Source organism: Thunnus thynnus, chromosome 8 (assembly GCF_963924715.1).
Source record: "Thunnus thynnus chromosome 8, fThuThy2.1, whole genome shotgun sequence".
NCBI classification, from domain to species: domain Eukaryota; kingdom Metazoa; phylum Chordata; class Actinopteri; order Scombriformes; family Scombridae; genus Thunnus; species Thunnus thynnus.
In genome coordinates this window covers 9,074,488-9,101,122 of record NC_089524.1, presented here as the reverse complement: position 1 = coordinate 9,101,122, position 26,635 = coordinate 9,074,488, and the positions used below count along the sequence as shown (strand labels likewise).

At 39.3% G+C, this 26,635-nt stretch overlaps 1 protein-coding gene across 1 annotated transcript in view; it reads right to left on the bottom strand.

The window, feature by feature from the left end:
• The window catches only part of LOC137187469 (collagen alpha-1(XXIV) chain), a 99,411-nt gene that overhangs the window by 55,529 nt on the left and 17,247 nt on the right, over positions 1–26,635 (bottom strand). The window contains exons 3-12 of the mRNA XM_067596367.1: positions 22,637–24,024; positions 18,698–18,751; positions 15,357–15,410; positions 8,361–8,414; positions 6,883–6,936; positions 4,630–4,674; positions 3,318–3,371; positions 2,726–2,770; positions 2,115–2,168; positions 1,067–1,111 (exon numbers count right to left, since the gene is read on the bottom strand). Coding sequence (XP_067452468.1) covers positions 1,067–1,111; positions 2,115–2,168; positions 2,726–2,770; positions 3,318–3,371; positions 4,630–4,674; positions 6,883–6,936; positions 8,361–8,414; positions 15,357–15,410; positions 18,698–18,751; positions 22,637–24,024 — 1,847 coding nt within the window. The remainder of the gene's footprint in view (positions 1–1,066; positions 1,112–2,114; positions 2,169–2,725; positions 2,771–3,317; positions 3,372–4,629; positions 4,675–6,882; positions 6,937–8,360; positions 8,415–15,356; positions 15,411–18,697; positions 18,752–22,636; positions 24,025–26,635) is intronic.

The window sequence follows — 26,635 nt, the reverse complement described above, 5'->3', positions numbered from 1 at the left end:
TTAACTGGGAGAAAATAGAAGAAACCTCAGGATGAGCAAAGAGGAGGGATCCCTCTTCCAGGATGGACAGACAGACAATAGATGTGTGTACAGAATAAACCAAATTAATGGTCAGGGCAACCACTGTAATTATACTCTAAATTTGCAGTATATTGCACCTCTACACAGGTGAAAGAATTTCCAACCAGTCATAAATTTTGCTTTGAATTTCTCCCTTTTTTGATATTTTACTTTATTAATTTTCTGTCATGAAAAGCATCCAACCTTTACTTATATATATAGCTGTTAACCTACACATTGATCAAGATCAAATTTGTATTGACATGGTGTGAAAATAATGCTTATTTAATGAAGCAAGATTAGCCAGTATATTGGTGAGCCTGTGGACTGGCCACAGACTTTGATCCAGTTAGCCAGACAGGATTCAATGTTCCAGAAAAAACAGACACTGGGCTGCTTGCCCGCTTGGCAACTTCAACACAGAGAAGCTAAGGCTTGTTTTTAAAACATTAATTTTTCACAGAGTGAGGGCCCAACCTACACATTCCATCTGTCTCCAACTTAATCTAACTGTATTTTTTGTCAATGCCACCCTAGAACAAACTTGGCTTTGCAGAACCAATTCCAAAATACATGCCATCAAACACTTCCAATTTGATTTGCCACATCTTGAATGGTGTTAAATCCACTAAAGGACTTGTTTTTTTTGTATTTTTCTTTTCTCTCTGCACTGTTTAACCATGGGCCCTTAGCATCCTGCTGCTTTAACACATTCAGAACAGATGCTGCATACAGATGAATCTCCTTAAGATATGCCTGGGGTGTTTGTGGATGTGAAGTACTGCTATTTTAAGATACTTTACACAATATGAGATGGATAATATTTCAGTTTTTACAATCCCCTTGATTTTCCAGATGAAATAACACAGACAATCACACCAGAACCATCCCCCCCACCCCCCCCCCCCCCCCCTCCCACTAGCTATTGACAGATGACAGAGGTTTATATTTTTGTGTTTGGAAGTAATTATGAACAATGCAGAAATCAAAATTGATTAATTATTACATGTCTTCCTTTGGGGCCAGGTTTTCCAACGGGACCAGGAATGCCCTAGAAAAGAAAAACAAGTATATAAATCATTTAAATCTGGGGCATGAAACCATGCTGCTCACAGGGATTTGGTATAACAACATGTTTTAGCCACTGGCCTAAAATTAAGAGATTTTCACAGAAGAGTGAGAAGGCACATTTCTCCTATTCTGATCTGCTAATCTATATTATTATAATGTAGGAAAACCTTCTCCTCTAATATTAGCTGGTAAGATAATACCATGAAACTGTGCAGAAAGATACCTAACCTCTTGTGGCCTCTGGCTTCTTGTAAGCCAGGATTCAAAAATCGTTTCAGCACATTAAATTAAAAGTTTGCTTGGCATAAACCAAGCTGGTGTGTAGCAAGCTATAACAGAGCCATCAAAACCAGGAGTTCCTTGAGACTGGAATCTCACAAGAAAGAAGGAATGACGGACATCATTCAGGCATGGCATAAATGGAAAATAAAAACTGTCCCCACATTTTTTCCTGAAACCTTATAATTTTGAAGACATAAATGAAAGTTTGAAATAGCTGCTGCCAATTGCTGAAAGGCTGAATTTACACCAAATCAGGCGATGTGGAATTTAAAAAGGGGTAGCGCATTTAGTCTGTGGGGGGCCGCAGGGATGCCGAAGCAGCCTACGGTGAGAAAGTTGAACCAGAATCAGCTTTTGGAGAAACACAACCCAACGTCATGCAGCGGTGGCCAATCACAGCCGGAGATCAGATTGATCAGAGCTGTACAACCCTGCCATGAGGGAGGACACAGACATTACTAGGAAGATGCCCCACACCTCTGAACAACCCTGCAGAAGTGTACCACAATGCCTGATTTGGTCTGAATATATTAGTATAGACAAAAGTATAAGACAAAAGAGGAGAAAACAAATGGAAAGTGGGTATGGGGGGGTTCTGTGAAGTAATGGGAATGAAAAATGTCTCCAAAAAGACATGAATCGTAATTATAAAGATCTTGACATAATGTGCACTTAATATAAACAGAAAAAATATCACTCACTTTCTCCCCCTCCAGCCCTGGTGGCCCAGCAACACCAGGAGGCCCAATGAAACCCTGGAAATCAGCAATATGTTCATATCACAATATTATCTGAACGTTATGATATAACTTTACAGCAGTGTGATATTTCATTAGAGCAATCTTACCACAATATTTCTATTCAACTAAAAATTGAATAAATCCATTTTAGCATAAACTCTGCTTACAAACCTTGTGATCATAAAATAGTGATATGATTGATTCACAAGAATTAACTTAGCCAACAAGTAGCATTTTAACATCCTCATATCCAGGGTGTTAAAACGATCATCATCATACCATCATGAGGGTTTGTTTATACGTTCTACATGTATTCTCTAGGTTTGTGAAACAAATATGTAAGAAGAACCAGTCTGCCTTTATAGAGATAACCCAGAGGCTGGACCAGCCCCCACAAGCAGTCTGCAGCTCTATATCAGGTAGTACGTCAGAAATACAAACTCAAATTCTGGGCAGTCTCTCTGGAGCAAGGCTGAGGGGCTGACACTGTCCTAATCCTTTCAGGAAATGAAGTATTCAGCACTGCTTAAGGAAAGAGGGCAGAAAGAGAGCAGAGAGCTACTTGTACTTACACGGACACCTTTAGGCCCTGGGTTACCTTCTGGCCCAGCTGAGCCCTGCAACAAAGGAAAGACTCTGGTGAGGAGGACCCATTGTACAGTACACGCAAGCTCAGTGATTTCACATGGTGAGGCAAACCTAAACACATCAGACTCTGAAATGCCTGATAAAGAGAAGTACAGTGGACTTGAGTGACAGACAGCTAAATGAAAACATGTGTTTTTTATACTTCAAGTTGCAACTTTATATATCCTTGGCCACACTGTGTGCACGCAGAGCACATGGTCTAAAAATCCCCCCAAAAAATCCCATCCACAGACTGCACACATGAATAAACATCAAGAAACCAATTTCATAAATGTCTTCATTTCATTACAATTTCAATGTCATGGTGTATTTTCAATATAGTACAAATAGTAACTGTTTACTGCCTGATTCCAAAATGGGTAGGAAACATGTATAGGGAAGCAGACAGCAGTGTGTATTATGCAGTTATCTTTTTTTATTGCTGTGTATTCTCTGTGGAGTTCTCAGTAGAGCAATGAAGAATCTAAGAGGATCGATGGAAGAACTGGAAGCGTATTTTTGTATTTTTCACTGCACCTGCCTGCCAGGGTAACCTGCAGCCCCCGCTTCCCCAGGAGGTCCTGGTATGCCCTGCAGCAGAGACAGAGACAAACAGTAAGAGAGAGGGAGAGAGAGAGAGAGAGAGAGAGAGAGAGAGAGAGAGAGGGAGAGAAAGAATGAACAGTGAATAGGGAGATTAGATGGATGGATAAAGTGAAAGAGGAGAAACACAAACCTCTACCCGCATTGCCAACTGAGGAATAAAACAAGCACTGTTCATTCCAGACAACCTCCACTAAGACAACCCTGTCTATTAACTGTAACTTTCTGCACCCCTCCAACCCACCTCTCCAACATTGGCTCACTCTGCTGTTATTTCAGCCCACTGTTAAAATGACACATTATACTTGAAAAATTCAGCTAATCTGCATTTAAAACAACAATTTCTGTTGATATTCATCATTATTGTCTGACAGCACCATAATAAATCTGTGAGAGTTTTATATTGTTGTAAGGTCAATGCTTTCATTGCCTTGTGCTTCAATTTTGATTTTCCATCATAAAACCAAAAACATTTTTTAAATTATTTTTTCTTATCTAAACTGTGCCAATGACCCGTTATTACTTAGTTACGACAGGCCCTTAAAATCGGCTTCTAGGGATTGTTTTAATGGTTTGGAATGGAAATGATATTCTGGTTTGTAAAAGGGTACCTGGAAAGCTGTGCCATTACAAAGAAAAATGGCGTCTTGTAACAGGTTAAAACACTGAGGACAAACTCCTTTAAATCAAATGACAATGTACCTTAACAGCAAAAAGGCGCAATGGCACAGGATCTCTACGACGCTATCATTTTTAGGAACAGAGTGTAACTGACATTAAAGTAACAATCCCAGGAGAAATTAATGGTTTCCTTCCTTCTCTATGCTCAGAGCAGTCTGGTGTGGACATGTGTAGAGAGCCTGTGTAATGGAGCTCGTAAATTGTTAGCATTTTGATTAAGTTAAGACATTTTGACTGAGTTTTTCCATTGAGGAGAGGGGGATACATGAAGGATAAAAGGAACTGATGTAACTGGCTGACAATGCACACAGACACAGCTGTGTGTTTTGCGTGTGTAAGCATATGTGTATTGACTAAGCCTGTTTGTGTATGTATGAATGTAGTGAACTGGCATCAGCACAATTACTGTATCACAGATTGTGTCTCCCAATCCTTGAGTTTGATGCTTTTGTTGTTTGACACACACATCCCATCAGTACTTATGAAAATTGCTGAGCTCTGGAAAAATAATACTTGCATACTCTCTCTCTTGCTCACACACACACACACACACATCATTACTTACTTGTTCTCCTGGCAGTCCCATTGGCCCTGGATAACCTTTAGGGCCCTTAAATATGGAATAAAACACAAGGAAAAACAATCAAACAACAAAAAATGCTTCACTAGGACTGCTAGTGAATCATTTGAGGGAGCAACTGCAGAGTTTGTTGTCCTCACTGCACATCTCAATCAAGCACTATATTTTATTTGTGTGCATCCATCCCAAAATGAGACACCTGAAGGATGTTCATGGATCTAGGAATATCTTGGATCCTCTTTCCTGCAGCCAGCAGTTTGGTACCACTCTTAAGGTCCAGGGTCTTGTTAATGGCCTGTGATGTCATTTTGGGGCTAGCAGGTAGTCATAATACAGTATGTGACATGTGTGTTTTTACCCACCAGTGGGGACACAACTGACCTTAAAACAATAAAATACATAAAGCCAAATATTCAAATAAAAAGCAGTCGGCTATATCCCAGGCTTAGGGGTTTCAATAATCTTGCTTCTATTTTTAAAACTTAGAACATTATTAGGTAATAACAACAAGATGCTGCAGGATCTAGGTTATCCCTATTACAGAGAAAATGACTCATTAAAGCCACATTATTCAATTTGTCATGTAGTGTTTCTGGCTACCAGTCCGTGACCCATTTCGGGTCCTGACTCTTTTGCAGAGTACAGCATGGGTGAGGTTTAAAAAAAAAAAGGAACTCTAACACATTTAAAACATTAATGCTTTTTGTAAAATGTACACAAAAGTCTATGAAAAAGCGATCTTTGAGGAGAAGTCAACGCATTCTAATCCACAGTCAATTTTGTACTACAGCCAAATCCCACATTTAGTTAAATAAGCACTTCTTTGTAAACTAAACAGGATTTATTATTCGGTAATCAGAGCTTTTCTTCTCTATTTTTCCCTTGGATGTGATTATCAACAACAGATGTTTACAGCTCTAAAGCACAAGGTCAGGGCCGGGTCAGTATCTTTTTGGGGCAGTGAGAGACCTTTTTGAACTGTGCCATAGATTCTGTAATGTGCTTTCCTAGGTTGTGACACATGAACCTTCACACTCAATAAAAGGCCCACTTGGGGGTAAAGAGCATAGGCCCTGAGTCAGTCATTTCCTCTGAAAATACTTGACGGGGCACCGTTAATGTCCTGGTATATTAAGTTCAGCTACTGCAAACACAGGGATGGCCTCCTGGGAGGCAAGGTGAAGGCCAGCTATGTGGAGACCAGACTCAAAGCTTCAATAAGAAGCTACCTGGACAACTGGGACAACTGTGTAGACATGGCCATCTAGGTGGCAGGGCGACGTAATATAGCAGATACAGAGTCTGCTCTGCTTCAAAAGGCCACAAGTTTAGTTCCAGCAACAGCCATGTGCCTTTTAGCACAAGACATTGAAATCATGTGCAATAAATTGCTCTGGATTAGAGCGTTAATAGTAACCGGAGTTAACGGTTATACAGGGTACAAATGTGTGTGTGAATACGTGCAAGTTGGTGGACACTGGGAAAATGTCCTTGAGCAATGCCCATGAAATCCTTCTTCCTTTGGCATGACAATTGCTGACCTGAGAAGGCATGGTATATTGTGCATGTCATTGACCCCTTGACCCTGGGCAGGGTGCCTTTCCTCTTTTGGATGACCTTTAACTTTGACCATAAAGTCTATCAGGTTTAAGCAACATAGCAACACATCCCATCCAGCTCTGAAGGTCTGACTGAGAGAGAGGGGCAGCAACACAGATATACAAAGAGACAGAGATATGAGAGAGGACACAATCTGAGGTAGATAGATTAAGTAAGAAAGGAGAATTAGCAAGAAAAGCAGACATATATATTTTTCTCTATCAAAATAGAGACTGTGACTGGGAGACAGGCAGAGAGCAGGGTGGGCTGTGGGCCGTCTCTGAGTAACCTAATACTGACCACATTAAGGGCCTGTTGAGGCCTCAGCTCATGTCTGTGGTTAACACTTGGGGGAGAATACAGTGGGAACACTGATACAGCGTGTGTGTGTGTGTGTGTGTGTGTGTGTGTGTGTGTGTGTGTGTGTGTGTGTGTGTGTGTGTGTGTGTGTGGTGATTACACACAAATATTCACTTGAATGAGAAAGTGTGTCCAAACTTTTGACTGGCACTGTATGTGTTTGCATGTAAGCATACATTTAAACCAATTTCTAACTTGTGTTTGAGAATTTAAAGATCTTCAGCATCCACTGCTGGTTTAAGCAATTTTACACAAGCAATTTAACAAACTGAATCGTACCGGCAGTCCTGGAAATCCATCCAGACCAGGCAGACCTGGTGGACCTCTGTCACCCTGTTGGAACAAATAAAAGAGAGAGTAATTCACAGCACCATCAAAGGCCAGATATATTTTATTAAAAAATTGTTGATCTCACTGCAAAAGTTTTAAAAAGGCATTATAACAATAAAAAATATAACAATAATTGTACACTTAAGAGCAGCATGTTATAAAAAGGAAATTCATCTTATTGTTTCAGGTCTCCTACATTCATCCTTTAGCATCACTGTAAAATATTTTAATGTTTATCACGAGCAGGAAAAAGTAGCTGATTTTTCACAGATGATTTAGATTGACAGTTCAAAGGCGACTTTGTGCTTCAGACTGTGTCTACCATCTATTTATATTAAAGAGGTCTTAACTAAACTGCTTCAAAACAAAACCATATGCTGCGATATTTATCTCCTCTGAAAGATCAGACATGTGAGTTGAGAAGGTAAGTGGAGATTAGAGAGAGCATATTAATACAGACAAACATGCCAATAGAGGGATAAAGATGCAATGTTTAAAAACAAAAATGAAATAAAAATGAAAGACTCACTATGAAGAGTGACGAGAGGTCTACAATAATATGTGAGGATTACATCGGGATGCAGTCGGATACATATAGTGGACACATAATGTTTGTTTAGTTTTAAGTTAAATTTAAAGTTAATCTGGGTATACCAGAATGATCTGGAGGACGATATTACACTTTCCCACAACAGTCCTTCTTAGGGGATTTCTGTGAGTGTGCAGAGCATTAAAACTTGAAAGAAGAAAGACACTTTTGGAGCTTAATTAGTTCAAGACATTTCGCAGGACTTCTCAGCAAAATCATTATTGTGATGATGTTTGACATGAAAGAGACAAGGATGGAGAAACAGACCAGCTGTTGTGAAATCAATGATAACAGAGTGAGTCAGAGATGCAAAAAAGGGGTTTTTAGAAATAGTGGTTGAATAAATGAAACAGGCTGAGAAAGAGTAATATTTAACCTCATTCATCTACCACAAATTTATACAGATAACCCATTATGAGATAACATAAATACATCTTCCATTTTACACAAATCATCAATAGTCCAGTTGTTAATAACCTTTAAAGGCATATTTGTTAAATAATCATTATTGCTTCATATAACCTATTATACTGTATGATTGAAACCAACAATTATTCATCATTTTCACAATATTTGTCCCAATTCATCAATAAATACAATGAAGGACAGAGAGAAAAGCTGTGAGTGAGCATAGACTTTGTCAGGTGATAGACTGATGTTGTGAAGACTGGATGTGAATCCAACTCAGCTAAAGTGTCTCAAGAGAAGTATCACTGACCAAGGGGAGTAAAGGCTTTGAGACAGGCAGGTGGGAACATAAGAGGAAAAAAAACAAAAGACTGAAAGGAGAACAGAGAGACAGGGAGCCTGACATAGATCCCTGTGGTGGATTCCTTACCTTGTCTCCTGATGGAGCCTGACCTGGAGACAGTCCAGGGTCCCCTTTTGAACCCTAGGTTAGAGAGGGTCAAAGGGTAAGGACATCTTCAGCAACCCAAATTTATTTCAACTGTATCAGTCACTGACAACAAAAGTTTGTTTTTTTTTCCTACTTAACTTTCAATACTTTTTTTATTTTTTATTTTTTTTACTTTCTGGATAGAGTCATGGAATTTCTTTACATGAGCAGGATAAATAAAACCTTGGCTACATCTAATGACATTTCCATTTCAGTTTATTTTCTTTCTTTCTCAAAAATTTGGACTGCTTTTCTCATAAACCCATCACTTCCTGTTGCAAAACCGATCCCTTTATACCATTAAGTAAGGAAAATCTTTCAAAAATCCTAGCCAAGTGGTTTTCAAAACATTACAAAGTAGCACAGAAGCTGGGAGATAATCCTCCTGATATTAGTCTCATTTGTTACACTAATGTCACAATGTTCATTTGATAGTGACAACATGATTTATATATATAGTATACAGTATATCCATATGGTGTCATTACAAAGCTTTCACCAATAGTGTTTTTGAATACCAAAACATGATGAGATGACTGAGAAGTGAAAATACATGTTTTGAATTCAAATGCACAATATTTAATTTTTGCCGGTAGGGGTCTCTCAATCAATCAATCAATCAATCAATTGGTAACACAAGATGGAGTTTGATGTTGCTGTGAAGTAGCGTGGGATCATGGGAGTTGTCTTCATTGTTAAACAGCCAGCTTCTCCGGGTTAGGATTACTTCAGTTGACATCGTTAAGGATGTTTTTACCAGGAGCAGAATTATCTGCAGAGGTCTCCTCCACTCAGAACAAACAGACCCGGTGATTGAAACAGGTAAAAACACCGAATAAAGCAGTTTCACGTAAAAAAAAATCAGTGTTTCTCCAACGCTGTTTGATGGGCACAAGATTTCCGGGAGGGGCTGCTAGCGAGCTGCTGCTAACATTTTCTCAGCTTGTTTCTCTGATAACTTAAGATCCAGACATCCAATAACAAAAGTCCTTCATACGGTTAAAACATATAGTTAAACACAACCAGAAAAAGTTTATTGTAAAAATGTGGCTTAAAAATCAGTTTATGACAACCACGACACCAATGTATTATCTTATATGCATATAATTTTTGGTGGATGCCATTGTGGCAGACAACCACAACGCCAATGCATGTGTGTGCGTACACTCAGTTGTATAGGGGGTATGATGCCATTGACAGGCGACCAAATGAAATGGACCGTTACCTTGACTAAAATTACAGATTTCTCTGGGTTTGAAAACTGTTGGAAACATTTGGGATAATGTAAGTACACAACTCAACAAAACATATAACATAGGTCCGGTCATTTTTAGACATTTTAATGCGGAATAGTTACATATCATAGCTTTAAAATTGAACACTACATGCTTTCTACAGTATTACGGCTATTTCCAAGCAGCAACCACTGTGGCTTTGTGTAGCAGACAACGTGGAGACACTTTGAGATGCAGTTCCTCTAATGGCAGCAAAACAATTCAACTGTAGTGAAGTAAGCTGGGAAGATCCCCAACCTTTCCAAGAGCTGATGTTAGGAGCAGTTATGTGGCAAGCGGTAGAATTTGCCACTTACTGGTACTCTGCAGTTGTGGCTCCAAACAACTGACAAGATGGCAGCAGGCATAAAAAAAAACTCACAATGTTCCTTTAGAAATCTATAGGTGAAGTCACAGAGGTTACTGAACATCTACATTTTTCTAGGGTCTATGTACAAAATGTGGTGAGGAAATTTGTATGTGGAACTGAGAAGCAGTTTGTTCCATACATGACCCTACAAGCCTACAAGAGATAGGTGTGTGTTTTGCAATAACAGTAAGAGACATTGTTGGAAAGCACCATGCACACTGACAAAGATTACCAGACTCTGTAAGTATGTGTGAGAACCCTTTGTCTTCAAATTATCTACTGTTGCTTCCAGATAACTGTCTTTTGTTCATTGATACTTTAAGCCTGTTTTAAAATCTACAAACCTTTATACAGATACAGATATTTCAGTTTACTGCATTTACTGCAGCTTCAAGAGGACCCTTCATCATTTAGTATAATTTGCATTACATGCAGTTCTTTTTATATAAACCACTGATTTAGAAATCATCATAGATTTGGGGTCCTCATTCCTGCACAGTGACAAAGCAAGACAGTAACACTTAACAACAAAGTAGCATTGCCTTTGAGGATCCAGACCTCACTCAGTTTCTGTGTCATCACAGACCACATGTGCTCCCACAAGGCAGAGAACAAGTCCAAGAGTCTGCCAGAATGGAGCTGATGTTAAGTGCATTTCCACAGAACAGCAATATCACATTTCAACAGCGAGAAGCCTCAGGGCTTTTCTTTCCAAAATGATGTGGATTTAGGCCATAAAATCTTTTCTATTGTCATACATCTAAAAATGAAGTTTAACTAAAACATCTCACCAGATGTTGCTGCAGCTATAGATGTGTTATAGAATGCCAAATCAGCAATGTTAGGAGACAACTACATCATTTCAACATGACTACCTACCTAATCTGACTTGTTACTGTCAACACTGTAAATGCCATGGTCAGGTGTTGTTGACTGGTTAGCAGGTCCAGTGTGGCAGAAAATATATCATTCTGTACACTTCAAAATTTGCTCCGAAGGTTGAAAAATGTGGCACATGTGATAGTAGTAGTGATTTGTAATACAGACATCTGGATATGAAACGTATTATCTAAGATTTCACAACATATTTTCTTAGTTGGTTCAGGTGTGAGGTGCTTAACTTCCAGCTTATTTAGGTGATGCTAAGCCATGTTTGACACCTTAGACCCACATATACTCCTCAATAGCTGTCTATACCTACTCCAAACAGGTATTACCTACTTGGATTTTGAGGATTATATTCCCATAGTTTTGACTGACAGTCACTGAGGCATACAAAAGCTTGGGGGTGGGAAGGAGAAATTCTACCACAGCATAAAACCAGGTTACCTTTCTGTTTGAAAAAAGTCAGCAGTGCATGAAGCAGATTGAAAGACTCTTTTAAGTCCTGCAAGCACATAACAGCCATAACATTTCAGACTGGGCTTAAAACACATGTCAAGTTCAGCATCAAGGACCTCTGTTAACCAAACCAATTTCAAAAGGAGATGTTTTCCCAAACTGAGACAAAAGAGTCTCTCAGTCCCGATTCCACCTCCACAAAGGGGTTGGGGGTCTGAGAATGACTCACCAACAGGTCACCATGGTATTAAATACACTGATTTTGGGTTTGTGTGTGCACACATAGAGATGTGGGTGTACAAGCTGAGGGAACCGTAGGCCAGCAGGTGGCCCAGAATGTTATAATAACCAATTGGTGGCCTTCAGCCAACAGTACACAGTGTCCCAGCAAGGTCAGAGGTGACACAGAACAAATCCATCTATCTCCCTGGGCTGTTTGATTAATCAAGGAGGAAAACGAATTCCTCTCTTTATGCGTGTAGGGTGAGGTAGGCTGAGAGATCATTATTCATGAGAAGTATTTTCGTTAATTTATCTCATCTTTAGTACAATGCTATCTACAATTCTAAGTAAGGAGCTATCCTCTTAAAACCAAGAAGTTTCACATCAAAAGATACAACGAAAGGCACTCTGTGGTAGCCAGTCAGGACCACAGTCACCACAACCATCTGCATGGAGCTGCCCACATCCTTGCTCAGCTGTTTCAATGTATCCTTTGCATCTGGTCTCATGATGGGAAAAGCTTACCAGAGATTTCATTTTTTCCCTTTATATTGTAGTCAGTGACTATGTTTACATGCACAAAATATTCCGGTTTTTGCCCTTATTCCGAAAAGGACAATATTCCTACAAAGCTGTGTACATGGCTATTAAAATGAAAATGCCACTAATATGCCTGTTTACATGCAGTCTTACATACTCTGATCAAAATGGTGATTTTTTTCAAGCTTTTTAAACCGTGCGAACCCAGCCACCCTCTTTCATTTGTTCAGCCACTTTCTTGAAAAGGTTAGCCCTGCGATATTTGCGCATATCCAAAAATCTGCTGATTTCCAAGTCTTTCGAAATGTTTAAATGTATGTGTGTTTCTCCTACCAACCAAAAATGTGGGCTTTTCTTTTGGGCATGCATCTCTACGCCACCCTTGAAAATAGTTGGCTAGTTGGTTTGTTTACAACACACAGAGCTGACTGTAAACAGTCAAGAGACCATGTGTCACAAACTGCACTAAAAAACCCAATTGGGACGCATATTTTGAATGCACTATATACATGTCCACAGAAAGCTCCTAAAACCTGGATAATATCGTTATATACCAAATCAGAAAATGCTACATTCGGAATAAAGCCTAATTCTGAATATCCAAACAGAATATGCCGTTTACATGACCTGATTCAAATTCGGAATACTGTCATATTCAGAATAATAGTGGAATATTAGTGTGCATGTAAACATAGTCAGTGTCATGGCTAATGAGCCGAGACTAACGCGATTATGCCCTGTGGTGAAAACCAGTGTAAGAACCATCTGGGCAAAGGGGTATATCATTTGGCCACCAACCACCCATGTCTGCTCCATTCTTCCATGGCACACTGTGACAACACACTGGCTCATTATTATCACGCATGCCTACATCTGGCAGTGTCTGGTTTAATCCCACTTGCACATGCTCTAAACAGCAGAAATTGGCTCTTCAGGGGGAAAACCAGTCAGTCTCTGCTATAATTAATGCCATCTGGTAAAAACTTTAACCACAGCAGATGATACTTGTGAGAGTGTAAGTGTGATTATACATGATTTAAATGAAAAATCTGTGACCTGGTGGCATCACTACAACAGTGTCTAGTAGGGCAAGCAACAAGAGTGGCAGAGGTCTGCAAACCTAGTCCTTCAGGCCCTGAGAGGCTTGACAAGTTCAGGCAAGGCTCAGGCACGATTCAGTATTATTACATATCGAGGATTTGTCAATATTAAACTTAAAATGACACACCGATTACAACAAATATAGGTAATTTTGTCTTTATCTTGCTTCACTACACACACACCACTCTGTGCCAGACACTATCCCCTCCTAAAAACACATGTGCAACAGGAGTGACAGCAACAGGTCCCAACTTGTCAGCTAGCATTAGCTAATTTTTTTTGCTTGCATCTATGATGGTTATTCATGGAGAATATGAATAGCAAAATATGTAGGAGAGAACTTTTAACACTTTCCCAATTTGCCAGGCTCTAGAGGTCCTGTCCTTTGTGGAGCTACCCGATTGTCATAGATATGAATAATCTTTGAGAAATTGCTTTTGTCATGTTTTTCTTCTGTCATCAAAATGTATGTTGTTAGATTTGATTAAATGAGTAACCAGTTACTGATTCATTGTTATGATTGTTTTAGATTATGCAGTGGGAAGAGATTTAAAGGTGTTGTCTGTATGTGATAACTGGCTGACTAATAGCTGATGTGAAATACATTCCCACTATTTACACGGATCATATATTCTTCTAGTTTATGAAAAGACTGTATATACAAAACAGTGAAGAAACATAAACACATGCAGACAGACATGTGACAATATGACTATATATGTCTTTCTAATAAATAAAAAAAACTGTATACACAAAACGGTGAAGAAAGTAAGTGCGTGTTGGCTGACAATAATACTGTATTCCCTATAACCAGAGTCTGGTTATTTGCCCATCTAAGTGAGGAGATGGCTGTCAATTACAAATTATTAAAACAGACACATTTATCAGAAAGGAGTCAACTACTTGACTTAAATTAAGATACAATGTCCTTCGATTTTGTGTCATTTTTGTAATGACCTTGGCCTCTCTCTCTCACTTCCATCTCTCTCGTGATTGGCAGGCCAGTCTGCACAATGACATTAAACTTTATCAGGCAGTATGGGGAGAGACCCCTTCCTATGAAATCCTCATTTAACTGTACAATAACGACTCCTAAACCCAACCAATTGTACCATTATAAACAATGGTGCAATCACATTTATCAACACTTTAAAGACAGGAAATAATAGGGATATGAAAATACATGACTTTGAAGACTCTGGGTGTAGACTGCCATAATATACAATCAACCATCTGGTTAAAGAGCGAAATGTTCAGATTTTCTTGGATTTTATAACAAAGTCACCTGCCCAGTTTCGTGATAACACAGTCTGATGAGTTTCACCATTATAGTTAAACTAGAATCTGTGCAAAGTTATATTCCAGCATGGGTTTGCATTAACTACTACTCATTAAAATCTGTTTTTTCTTTTCAAATTATAGACGTCTTAGTTCCCGACCTACCTCATCAATCAGTGTATGCATGAAAAACAATTTTAATATACCCAAAGGACATTTTCCAACTAATAACTTATGATCCCGTGTCTGTCTGTGTGCATTCCCCGGAGTTTGATTAAGCATGCTATCAAGTGTGTATGTTATTGTGACTTGGTACGAACCTTTTGATCAAGCACAGACCTAGAACATGTCATGCTACAAGAAAGTAGGTCACACCATTAACTAGCCATTCATGTTTAAAGAAAGTTTGTGCGTGACCTTGTCAGCAATAGACACAGCATCGGCGCAAAACATATCTTAAATGTAGAATTTAATATAGTACTATTCTATATCAAGTGTTTTAATCATTAATAGTAGTAATAGAACATTGTTGGAAAGCCCAAACCACAATCAAGCACTTCACTGTTTGCCACTGGATCAGCAGGTTCACTTCCATTGATATAGGGTACAGGCTGATCTACCGAATAAAGGACTGTGGGAGTAGAGTATGACATTGACCATCCCTGGCTTTGGCTTGTGTCTTAGGCTCCCTAAGGCTCGCTCTGATGAAACTCATCTGTCTCATCCCCCCAACAGATACTAACCAGAGCCCTGTCTGGCACTCTCAAGAAGCTGATTATGTCTCTCTCCACTATTGGAGATGGCACTCACCTTGGGCCCAGGTGGTCCGGGCTGCCCTGGGTTTCCGTGTGGACCGTTGGGACCCTGAAACAGATGCATACAGAAAGAGAGAACACAGATAAGCTTACTGTGTACTGTTAACGAGTGCTAACAGCTCAGTATTAAAGATGAGTCATATGACAAATGCCAGCTGCAATATGAATTAAGGACAGATAACATGAAGATGTGCTTGTGGACTGAAATGGATGGTCTAGAATTAGTGAATGCTACAGTTTCTTTAGAATCACATTTTTCTATCATATATTCTTAAAATTAGGGCTGGGCAACATCACCTAAAATCAATATTATGATTAATTGTTGCATTTACCTCAGTTATGACTGATTACATCTTATTACACACACCTGTGCACATTCATTCTTGTACTGAACAGACAATCATGGATTATGGCAGAGTAATATTTAATATATTCAGTAGTTAAGAACACATTCAGGTATTTGCTAAAACAGGAAAATCAAAGAAAAACAAACCCTGTTTGACATTAATTGTAACTATCAAAATAAGCAATATCATAAATAAATTTGAATAGCATGTGGTGTTGACCAACACCACATGTGTCAGCGATTGCACAAGCTGCATTTCTCCAACATTTGAGTCACTTCGTCTATCTGAGTAATACTCGACACACATGGTTAATTACATCGCCTAAAACTACTAAGTAGAACTTACTACATCTTACTATGAAATGAACCCACACTGGAAACTCTGAGTGTTACTATGCCTGCAGGGTTTTGTTGTTGTTGTTCAGGTGTATTACAGGGGTACAGTAGGTGGCAGCCTGTAAGAAGGAATGAATAAATCCAACATATCCATGTGACTAAAATTAGGTCAATATAAAGTCATTATGTTGGTTTTGATAACTTCTGGATTCATTTCCCAGCCCTACTTATAATTAGCATAAATAGTTTATTGTATCACATTTGTTCTCGGTGCACCAAAGGTATTTCATTCCTTGAACATCACAGGTATGCAATGAATGTACAACCACACATGCACAGACACACACAAGCACAATTATGCCTACAACTACATGTGCACTTTGATATGCACATGCGCACGCACACACACACACACACACACACACACACACACACACACACACACACACACACACACACACACACACACACACCATAAATACACTACATTCCTTCACATCTGTACCCCTGCTGCTTGCAAGCCAGGCTTCCTCTGCACTACAGCCAAGGGCCAGGAAGAAGGATCTCTCTCTTTCTCATTTTTAATGTCAGTAATCAGAGCCTGGTTTCCCCAAGAGCATATTGCCCATAGAAAATAAATGAATGTAATGCTTTTGAAGTCATAATTTTGTTGGAAATTTAGGTAAAAAATACTATTAAAGTGTCATAAGGGAGTTTTAACTTTTGACTTGCAAATCCCACATTGATCAACATTGACAAAATAAAGCAAATTCTATAGGATTTACTGCATTGTGGTAAATGATTGCCAAAGAAATCCTGAACAGTGACAAAAGGTCACTTAATTGCAAAATGGCAATGCAGCAATAAAAAAAATCACTGCAGCTCGTTCACAAAATACCCGACTGACTGTTACCAGTCACCACCTCAGTACTTAAAATAGACACCTTTGGGGACAGCATGCAATAAAAGAACTTCTAAAGCAACTTTTCCACGACAAACACCCACACAAAATACTGTGCCCTGGTTCAAAGTCTGATATCACTAACAATTAGAGGCAGTATAATAGGTCTGCTGCTCTGTGCTGAGACAGCAGAGACATAACCACAGCCCTGCACACTGCCCTCAGCTTCCCACCACATAATGATTCCAAGCCTCCTTCTGTCTCTGCTTTATGAATTAGAGGCAGCCATGTGCTTTCCAAGCCTTTGACTAGGAGACATGTTTTACCCTATATCTACTCTCTCTGTCTTCTAGCCTGTCTTCCTGTCCATCTGCCTTCTATAGCCGCCCTCGATCATAAGAGAAAGGAAGCAAAAGGGAACCACTGCTACATTTTTATGTTATGTACACACAACTACACACACTCTCACAGACACATACATATAATATACACAGAAGGCACCCCCACTCATGCACATAAACATATACTATCCACATTTTCACATTTTAATAAGCAATGATTTGTCATGATAATTATTTGGACACTTGAGAGTCTTTGTCGGAAGCAAGTGTTCAAGTATTAGTAATAAAAAATTACGCTAATTTGATTGCATCCTGTCTTTTAAAAAAGGCTGATGCACTGTAGATATTTACATTCCCTGCATTAAATTAGCCCTGATGATGTTGCTGTACAGAGTAGAGCTTCTACAAAGACCAAGAGTGAACTATTTATACACCATTCACATACCACATCCATTTAGTAAAATGTGTCTTGTTCTGTTTAAAGATGCCTTTAGGGCCTGTGGTATGATCGCAGCATTGCATCATGACAGCCTTGGCAGTTGCATATGGTGTAGTCTCAAGATCAGAGTGAAAATACAGCCTAGGCCGCCACTGCCGCTGCTGCTTCTGCTGATGCTTCTGATGCTTCTGCTGGTTGCATCTGGTACTGTTTGGTCACCCAAACTTGATGCTCCAAAAGTGCTGACGAGTAAAAAAACGTTGCCTACATCCTAAGAGCACACTATCTCATTGTCATGCGCCTTTACAAAGCAAGACTTGTTCCTGACCTTAATCGCGCTAACCACAAACATGTCTGTCATCACCTCTCCCTTGACAGTTGCGGCTGAATTGTAACCGTAAAGGCAAAACACATAGGCCAGCGCTTGCTGCTGACTGCCACAACAAAAGATGACAATACAATGGTCATACAGTATTTCAATATGTCTTCACTGACTGTGTTAGTGTTGTTGATTAGCCAGCTTACTGACTTTAACCTGACCTTAAACTCTCGGTGGTGACTCTGCGATCAAACCACAATACTTTCTGTGCTATGATGACCCCTGTAGAGAGGCCAGCTTTCAACAGATGTTATTATGGTCTGAATCTAAGCAAAACAGCACTTTTTGTGCACAGTTGTCTTTTCTTCTGTTTTCTGTCTTCCATTATCATTATCTAGGAGCAGTTTACCCATTAAAATTCTCGGTACCGATATACAGACCTCACTAAATAAAGTAGTTCTTCTACTGCATGAAGATAAAAGAAGACACCTATCTGGTAGTTACAAAAACACTCTATTTCTCATTTAACTTTTCCTTAATTGTATCCAACTTTTACAAACAGTCACATGGTCAAAATGCCCCTTCTGATCAATACAGTCCACCTCCCCTACCATATACTGCCTTTGTACCAACACCTTTGTGCAGATTACTCACCCGAGAACCTCTTTTTCCTGAAGGACCAGGTAAACCAGGGGGACCGGGAGGACCCTAGATTAGAGAGACAGAGGGACAGGGAGTGAAAGAAAGGAAAGTTGTAGAGACAGGGAGAGAGATAGAGGGAGTGAAGGGGAAAAAGAAATGAGAGATAGGGTATGTTAATGGCAAGCAATAACATGCAGTTCACTGTCCAATCCTCCAAAATGATGAGTACTGTATGTGCTATATTTATGTAAGAGCTATGAAGTTCAAAGAAGGGAGCCAAGTGTTTTCAACTAAGAGCTCTATTAGGAAAGCTCTCAGCAGAAGGGTCGAGTTACATTCTCAAGATGAGACTGACACCACTAGCCTTTGGTCAGCCGATGGGATTGACATAAACCTTCTTCATGGACAAAAGATAGCATGAAGCATACAGAACAACTGCATGTCATGTTCTGGTTGATGCAAGATGTAAAACAAAAATCACATCAAACATTTATATTTATGCTAAACCACACTGAGTCCATTTTTGTTTGTGTTTTGCTAGGAAAATACTCAATTTAAAAAAAAAGTATCTTTTTTGGTCAAAATTAACTTGGACATAAGAACTGTGACCCACAATATCTAAGAATTTTGTAAAAATGATTTTATAAAGGGACATTTAGCAATAATATTAATTTATCACCAACTTTAATCACTGTGATACAACACAAAAGGCTTGTACAACATCTCTTACAACACTTCTTCTCATCTTAATAAATGACTTCAACATGGTTGATTCCCGAAGTCTAGTCAAAGAGAAATAAACAAAAACAATAGGAAGATAAGCTTAACTTGAAAATTGCTTAACTTGATTATTTTTTCCTTGTCTTGATTGAAAACAGAATAATATGTAACACTTGGTGGAATGTATTAGCTGGAACACTGAAATGACTTGATGCATAAATTGAGTAAGAAAGATAAACATTATCTCACATATCTTTGGAAACCAAACCAGATTGAGGGAACACTAGCTCTGTTGGATGCACTTGTGGCAGTGTGTTTTAATAAGCTTGCTTTGCAGGGTAAAGACAAAATTTCTCACTTTTAGTTGCAGGTTCAACATTTTAAAGAGCCTAGGATACCCACATTCACTACAATATGTAAACACAATCTTCAGGGGTATTTTTTCTAATGAATGACTTCTTAAAAATGCACTGGCTTGTCAATTCTGATCATTAGTAAGAACACATGTTTGTTACTGACTTGGTCTCTTCCAAAATATGTTATGACAAGACTAATTTCTCCAAGAAAGGACAGTTGAACTCATTTTAATATGTTAAACATTACTAATAGGAAAGTTATTATCAGATATAGCAGGACACAATAATTCAATTAATTAATTCAAGTGGATTAATACTAATTAAATTAAATTGAAAGAATAAAGACATTACACATTTGAAGAGTGATGTCCTTTACTAGATAACATTAAGGAGTCACTGTCCTATTACGATTGGAGATGGACAAATTTAAATTTTGACCTAGTGGCACAAAATGAGAAGTCAGATAATCACCAAAATCACAGGGATTCATCCCCTGGGGGCCATGGATGTCTGCACAAAATTTGTTGGCAGTCCATTAAAAAGTTGCACAAATATTTCAGTCTGGACCAAAGTGGTGAACCTAGCAACCAACTAGCCAACCGACATCGCCATCCTTAGAGCCTTCTATTTACTATTCTGAATCGTTGCTATAGCAAATGAAATGGCGTGCTTTGGAGCATCCTTATCCTCCGCCAGAGCAATAGATGGACATAGAGGGAGAGATGAAGAAAGAAACAGCTGTTTGTTCCTCTAGACTCCCACGCACTGACAAATGGAAACTGTGAGCACACCACCGCCTTCGCCACAACAACAGGGCCTTCAGAAACCAAGGCAGTCATGCAGTAAAATGATAATATTCGCATGCCTCATCTGAGCCAAGATAAGGGTCAAATCTTTCCCAATGGAGTCAATTCAAGAAGTCGATTTTCTGGAAAGCTGAAGAGTGGAATGAATCATCTTTTGAACTTGTTGCATTGTATGACATTAAGTTGAACTGAATTATAATGCCCGCTGCATTCTTCCCATGTAGTCAATATGTTGGATGTGTACTGTTGGTAGTTTAGTGACAGACCATGTAACTGAAACATTACAAAGAAAGGAAATGCATTGAAAGTGATGACCAGTATTAGTCCAATCTTTCACCCTCCATCATTTTCAAATGTCTTTGCTGTAACACCATTCATCTCATTATTATTTCATCATCATCATCTCATTGTTTTACTTGAGTAGGCAAGCAATTGACTTGAAAAAATAGGAAAAAACTAAAATATAATGCTGTTTGATGTAAATTCTAATTGTATTATGGAGCGTTTTACAACACAATCTGCTGTACTTTTCCTGACTACATGGCTAAATAAACATTCTCTCTGTAGAGCAACAACTAAACCGTCCAACCAACACCATCAAAGTTCCAAACGATCTGATAACTATCTGATTCATGATAAAAAACAGTTACATCCACTTTTGCAATTATCAACAATTACCCCATTAGCCCTTCTGGTACCACAGAAGTTTTTTAATGTCATTGGGTTACTTGTTTCATTCTGAGGCTTCACATCACAGCCATGAGTATCAGCCCACATCAGTCCTACTGTATATCTTTTAAGACATTGGTTTACAATGCCTGCTATTAAGGTTTAATCATACCCACTGCCAATTTATGTAAAAATTACTTACTAATGGAATGTGAATTTTCCAAATGCTTCTTCTGTGGTGTTGAGCCAAGTTGCAGCCAAGAGAAAGATTTTTACAAAGCAAATTTTCTACGAAAGATGCATAATGAATGAACAAAACCATTGTTGTTAATGGCAGTTCAAACAAAAAAACGCAAAAATCCATGCAGAGCTAAGCAACAAGTAATTAAGTACTAAAAAATCAAGTATGTACAACATGATTATGGAATATTTACTGAGACCAGAAGCAGCCTGTATGAATGCCACTGTACTTGCCTGGTTATGTGGCTGCAAAACTGTGAAGTATTTCCCTTGAGGAAGTAAACATGCTTGTTGTCAAGTTCAAACTAAGAGGTAATGACACTGAGTGAGCCACTGACCTTCAGTTGACCCAGTATTCAAGACCTGCCTGCATCAAAGTGGTCAGAGTGGCCAAGACAAAGAAAACAGTTTAAGATTGCAGTAGAAAAGAACAAACACACTGGCTAATTAATCAATATATTCTGCCAAATTGTGACCCACTGGAAAAGAGCCTGTGGACTGTACTGTGCTCATAATACTGCAGTAGTGTTCTCAGGCTCTAAATAGTGAAGGTAAGTTGTAAACTTGCAACAACTCAGTGCTGAGTGAGCTGCGTCCCACCTACAAGCCTGCAGGCACTTTAGAGCTGAGGTAATACTATGGAAACTGGCAGATGAGTCCAGACGTCTTACATCATTGCGTACACTCCTAAGTTTAAGCAGATCAGATAAAAAGATCAGACACATCTCACTCATGGAAACATAAGCAATACCTGAAAAGTTTATCTACATCGTGAGGCTGGATGGACAGCTAATTTCTTCTTGCCAGAGTGTACGTCCAACCTTAAGATGAGTTATCCTCTCTCCCATAACAGCAAAAGGCTCTGGCAGTATTTCAGCAAGGGAGTGACATGTTATTTTAACAACTTGTACATACATGAAAAAAGAACAGCGCTTGGACATGCCATCACCTCTACATCAATACACCGCCCTGCCAAAATATTTTTCATATATCCTTGGTGTATGTAAGTGTGATGGCAATAAATAAACTTTGATTGCCTTGTATTTGATATTTTCCTCTTGATCATGTACAGAAATGCACTAGCTTGTGGCTCACCTCTTTGAGAATTGTTCCATGAACACTCATAGCTCTAATTGACATTCATAAATTCAGTCACTTACCGGAGGACCTGGCTCTCCTTTGGGGCCACGTAAACCATCTTCGTAGTCATAGATGAAGTCTGGCTCCTCATATCCATAATCATATCCTCCCATGTCTACGTCATCATAGCTGCCATCTAGATCATGCTGCTCTGAGGTGTCCACCTGATTCTCACGGTACAAAGTGGTGCTGTTGGGTCTCGGATGAGTCTCCAGGAGCTGATGAGTTTGTTGGGGCCCAAAGTGGGAGTCCCTGGAGCTGGAGATGGAGTTGTTCCTGAGTCCTTCCTTCACACGACTTTGCCTGACTGGGGAAACCAGGCCTGGGGTGGCATCTGGGGTCTGTAGGCCCACAGAGCTGCTGTCTTCCTCTGTGCTGTTCTCAGACTGATCAGTGTTCCCTTGGAGCCTAGTCCCTTTGGCCAAATCGTTTTTGGTTGTGGTGATAATTGAGCTATGAGTGAGATCCAGAGCTGGTAGTCCATTCAGGGTAGCTGAAGTGGGGCTGTCAGGCTCAAGTGACGATGTAGTAGAGAGGGCAAGGGGTTCCAATGTAGAAATGTGGCTCTGGTCCCCCAGATGAGGTTGTACTAATGGGCTTTGGGTTGAATGCTGTTTGACCACACTACCTGGGGACATTTTGACAGCTGCTGTGGCTTTTATGGGCGTATTATAGGTAGCTGCTATTCCAACAAGTGACTTTGTTAAGGGGTTAGAGGGGGGGTCATTTGCCTCAATATCCAAACCAGGATGTGGCAAAGGCAATCGGTAAGTGTCGGCCAGCCGGCACTGTTTTTTAAGGTAGTTGCAGTAGTGCGCAGCAGCTTGGGCCGAGGGATAGATATCTAGCTGGCAGACTCGACCATTGAATGGTGCTGCTTTGGAGTTCATCCTCCCCAGAGTGAAGAGACCCCCAGAGTCCCCCAGTGTTTGAGATCTCCCCAGGGTCTGCTCCCGCTGCTGCACCGCCCCACAGTCTGCATAGAAGGACACTGAGCGTGCACGGACACCGACAGCAAAAGGGTGCTGGCGCCCGTCCTGCCAATTGTAGTTGAAGTAAATGGAGGCCTTCTCTGCAGTGTAAACCACCACTCTGCGTGGCAGCAGTTGAATGCCAAAACGCAGCCTGTCCCTGCCATCTTTGACACTGAAAAGAAAAGCATTGTTCGCTCGCCAGGAGCTTAGGCTAACCACAACAGAAAACTCCTCACCAATCTCTGGCGGGAACAGACTGCCTGCTGGAGCCTCATAAAGGGAGTTTGAGTCGAGTATCACCCCATATCCAGGAACAGGGAGATTCAAAGATGAGGGAACAGTGGTGTAGGTGGTTGAAGGGGAGGCGGTCCTTTCGTAGGGATTGTCTGTGCTGCTCTGAGCAGTAAGCCCCAGTCGATAGAGGATATCCACTCCTGAAAGACACAATAGACACTGTCAGAGAGCAGGCAGGCAGACTTTGGTTTAATAGTTTCTAAACAAAAAGGACCCAGACTTATCTTAAGGTACTCAATTTTGTGAAAGTTGACAATTTCTTGCAAGATAAATGCCACAGAACAAATTTGAATACTGTATGTAAGACTTTATTGTATACGTTTTCTTTAACAATATATGACAAAGCATCTTATGAATTCCTTCGAAGCAGCAGTCTAATACTATAACTGTGAAATGCCCAACTCAAGTCCTCCTGGGGACCTTTGGTGCATATCGTCTTCCTTTCTTACTTCCTGTTTCCCGTCACTTCTAATTTACAGAACCACAACTTCAAAAAATTGAAAAAATTAATAAAATTGGATTGATAAAGGAGTGGGGAAAAAAGAGCACATACTGATTGAGCAGGAATTGAGAGCCTGTTTCACTATTTATGAGATTACAATGAAGGGAGACATCACAAAAAAACAAAAAAGACAATTATCTTTTGATTATACAAACAAAATTATATACTGATTTTAAACATCTTGTAGTTATTGAGGGAATCATGCCTGTGTCTGTATTTAATGAAAGTAATTGTTTTGCAAGATGTGTTTTTGTCAAAACGCTAATTGAATGGCGCAGCGTGTAAGAGCTTTTGTTTTTAATATGTTCTTTGGCTTTATTGAAGGGTTCAGAGAGAGAGCAAAAACAAGCATGGGTAAAGAAATAGGGGGAATGACACCCATGGCATTCACGGGGAGAATGCGGTGGTTATACGCTACTGTTGGCTGTTGTTCTTATCTAAGTCATTACAGACACCTGTCAATGTCATTGCAGGTCTCACTATTTACTGATTATTTTTTGTTCAGTGATGGGTTTAATAAGTGTTTTATTAAAATGTTGTATTCCTGGCTGCTACATTTAATTAAACAAAAAATACGTCATTGCTACAAATGCAACAAATACGGGACATTACACAATCAGTCCTCGTTCAAGTTAAATTAGTGAGAACAAGACTAGGTCAAAACCTAGTATATGGCTGGATGGTGTATGGGTGAGCGAAATTGTGGCCGATTTGTTACAGGGATAGTCAGCGGTAGCGTCTATAATGTGAATTCCTGGATATTAAATGTTCATCTGCAAATTTCTGTAGTGGTCCCAGTAATATTTGCTGGTAAAGTGCACTGAAGTAGGATATCACAGGACATGGTTAAGCTACGTTTGAGTCAAAAAATTGTTATATATGCAGTTGCAAAACAACACTTTCCAATCGTATCTTAAGATGTTTGATTTGAAGGAGAAATTATTTTAATTACAATTATACCTATTCTAATTATCTGTTAACTTCCCTGTGCTCTTTCATCTGTTTCTATCTGCGGATGTCTGTCTTTTTTCTATGACACACTCGGTGAGTGATTGTTATTTGGGGTGCTTTAACCGTGCACTCTCCCACATGCCTCTCGGTGCATAGAGAGCCATTTTCTCTCCTACTCTGTTCTGTGCTGGACTGTTATAGTGTGCAACCATTTGTTTGATTTGAAAAAGAACTTATAATGAAGCAAATGACACTCAGTAAAAGTGAATGGTAAAGTTTATTAATTATTCAGTATATGATACAGTTTATACACAGTGAAAGGTATGAGCATGACATACAATATGTAAAGTTGAAAGAATTCTTCTGTATTTTATGAGAACATGCGTATTAAATGAATAAATCATATAATTGGTGTGTAACAATATATAAATACATAGTAGGATGATTAATAATGATGTAGGGTATTGACAGAGATTAAAGATGATGAAGTTGGGTTATAAGGAGAGGGGTGAAGATCATGTAGAACATGAAGCTGGGTATAATTCTTTTCCATATGTTGATGATTTTAGGTTGTATTACTTTATGTAATTGTTTAAGAGGTTCCTGTAGTATGGTAATCCACTTCTGAGCTGTAAAGAAGGCAGAAAAAAAGCAAAATCCAACACAAAAAGTTATAAAGAAGAAACAAGTGTTACATTACAGTAGACAGAAGTTTGTCACACACTGAATAAGAAAGTCTATCTGGGGTCAGCAATACAAAGCAGATTGTAGAAGAGATGTAAAATCTGTTGTGGCCATCTCAATGATGCGGCTGGATTTCAAGTTGTTGCTTGGAGCAACTAGGCAAACTACATCAGGAGTGAGAGGAGGATTATCAGCATGGTATATTTCCCTTTGCAAAGCATCAGTGTCTCCTCCAGGTGAAGCCAAAGCTGAACCAGCCCTCTAGCATGGCAACATAGTCGTCCACAAAGGATCTCAAATATGAGTCACCAATAACAAGGACAAACTGCAATGGAAGACGACATATTGTTCATCAATGCCTAAAAATATTAAAAGACCAATTTATTTTTCAAGCCCTGCAGCATTAACAGCATAATATAGTAAAAAACAACAGAACAAACGGGAGCAGATCAGAAAACAAGGAGGCTTTATATGAAAATATGACCAAATACACTTATCAAACAGAGAGAATAAAACATAAAAGCCTGTCTCTAATATAACCCCAATAACCCTTCAAAAAGGCTTGGAATTTACGGTAGTTGATTGCCAACCGTCAACTAGTCTTGCCGAAAATG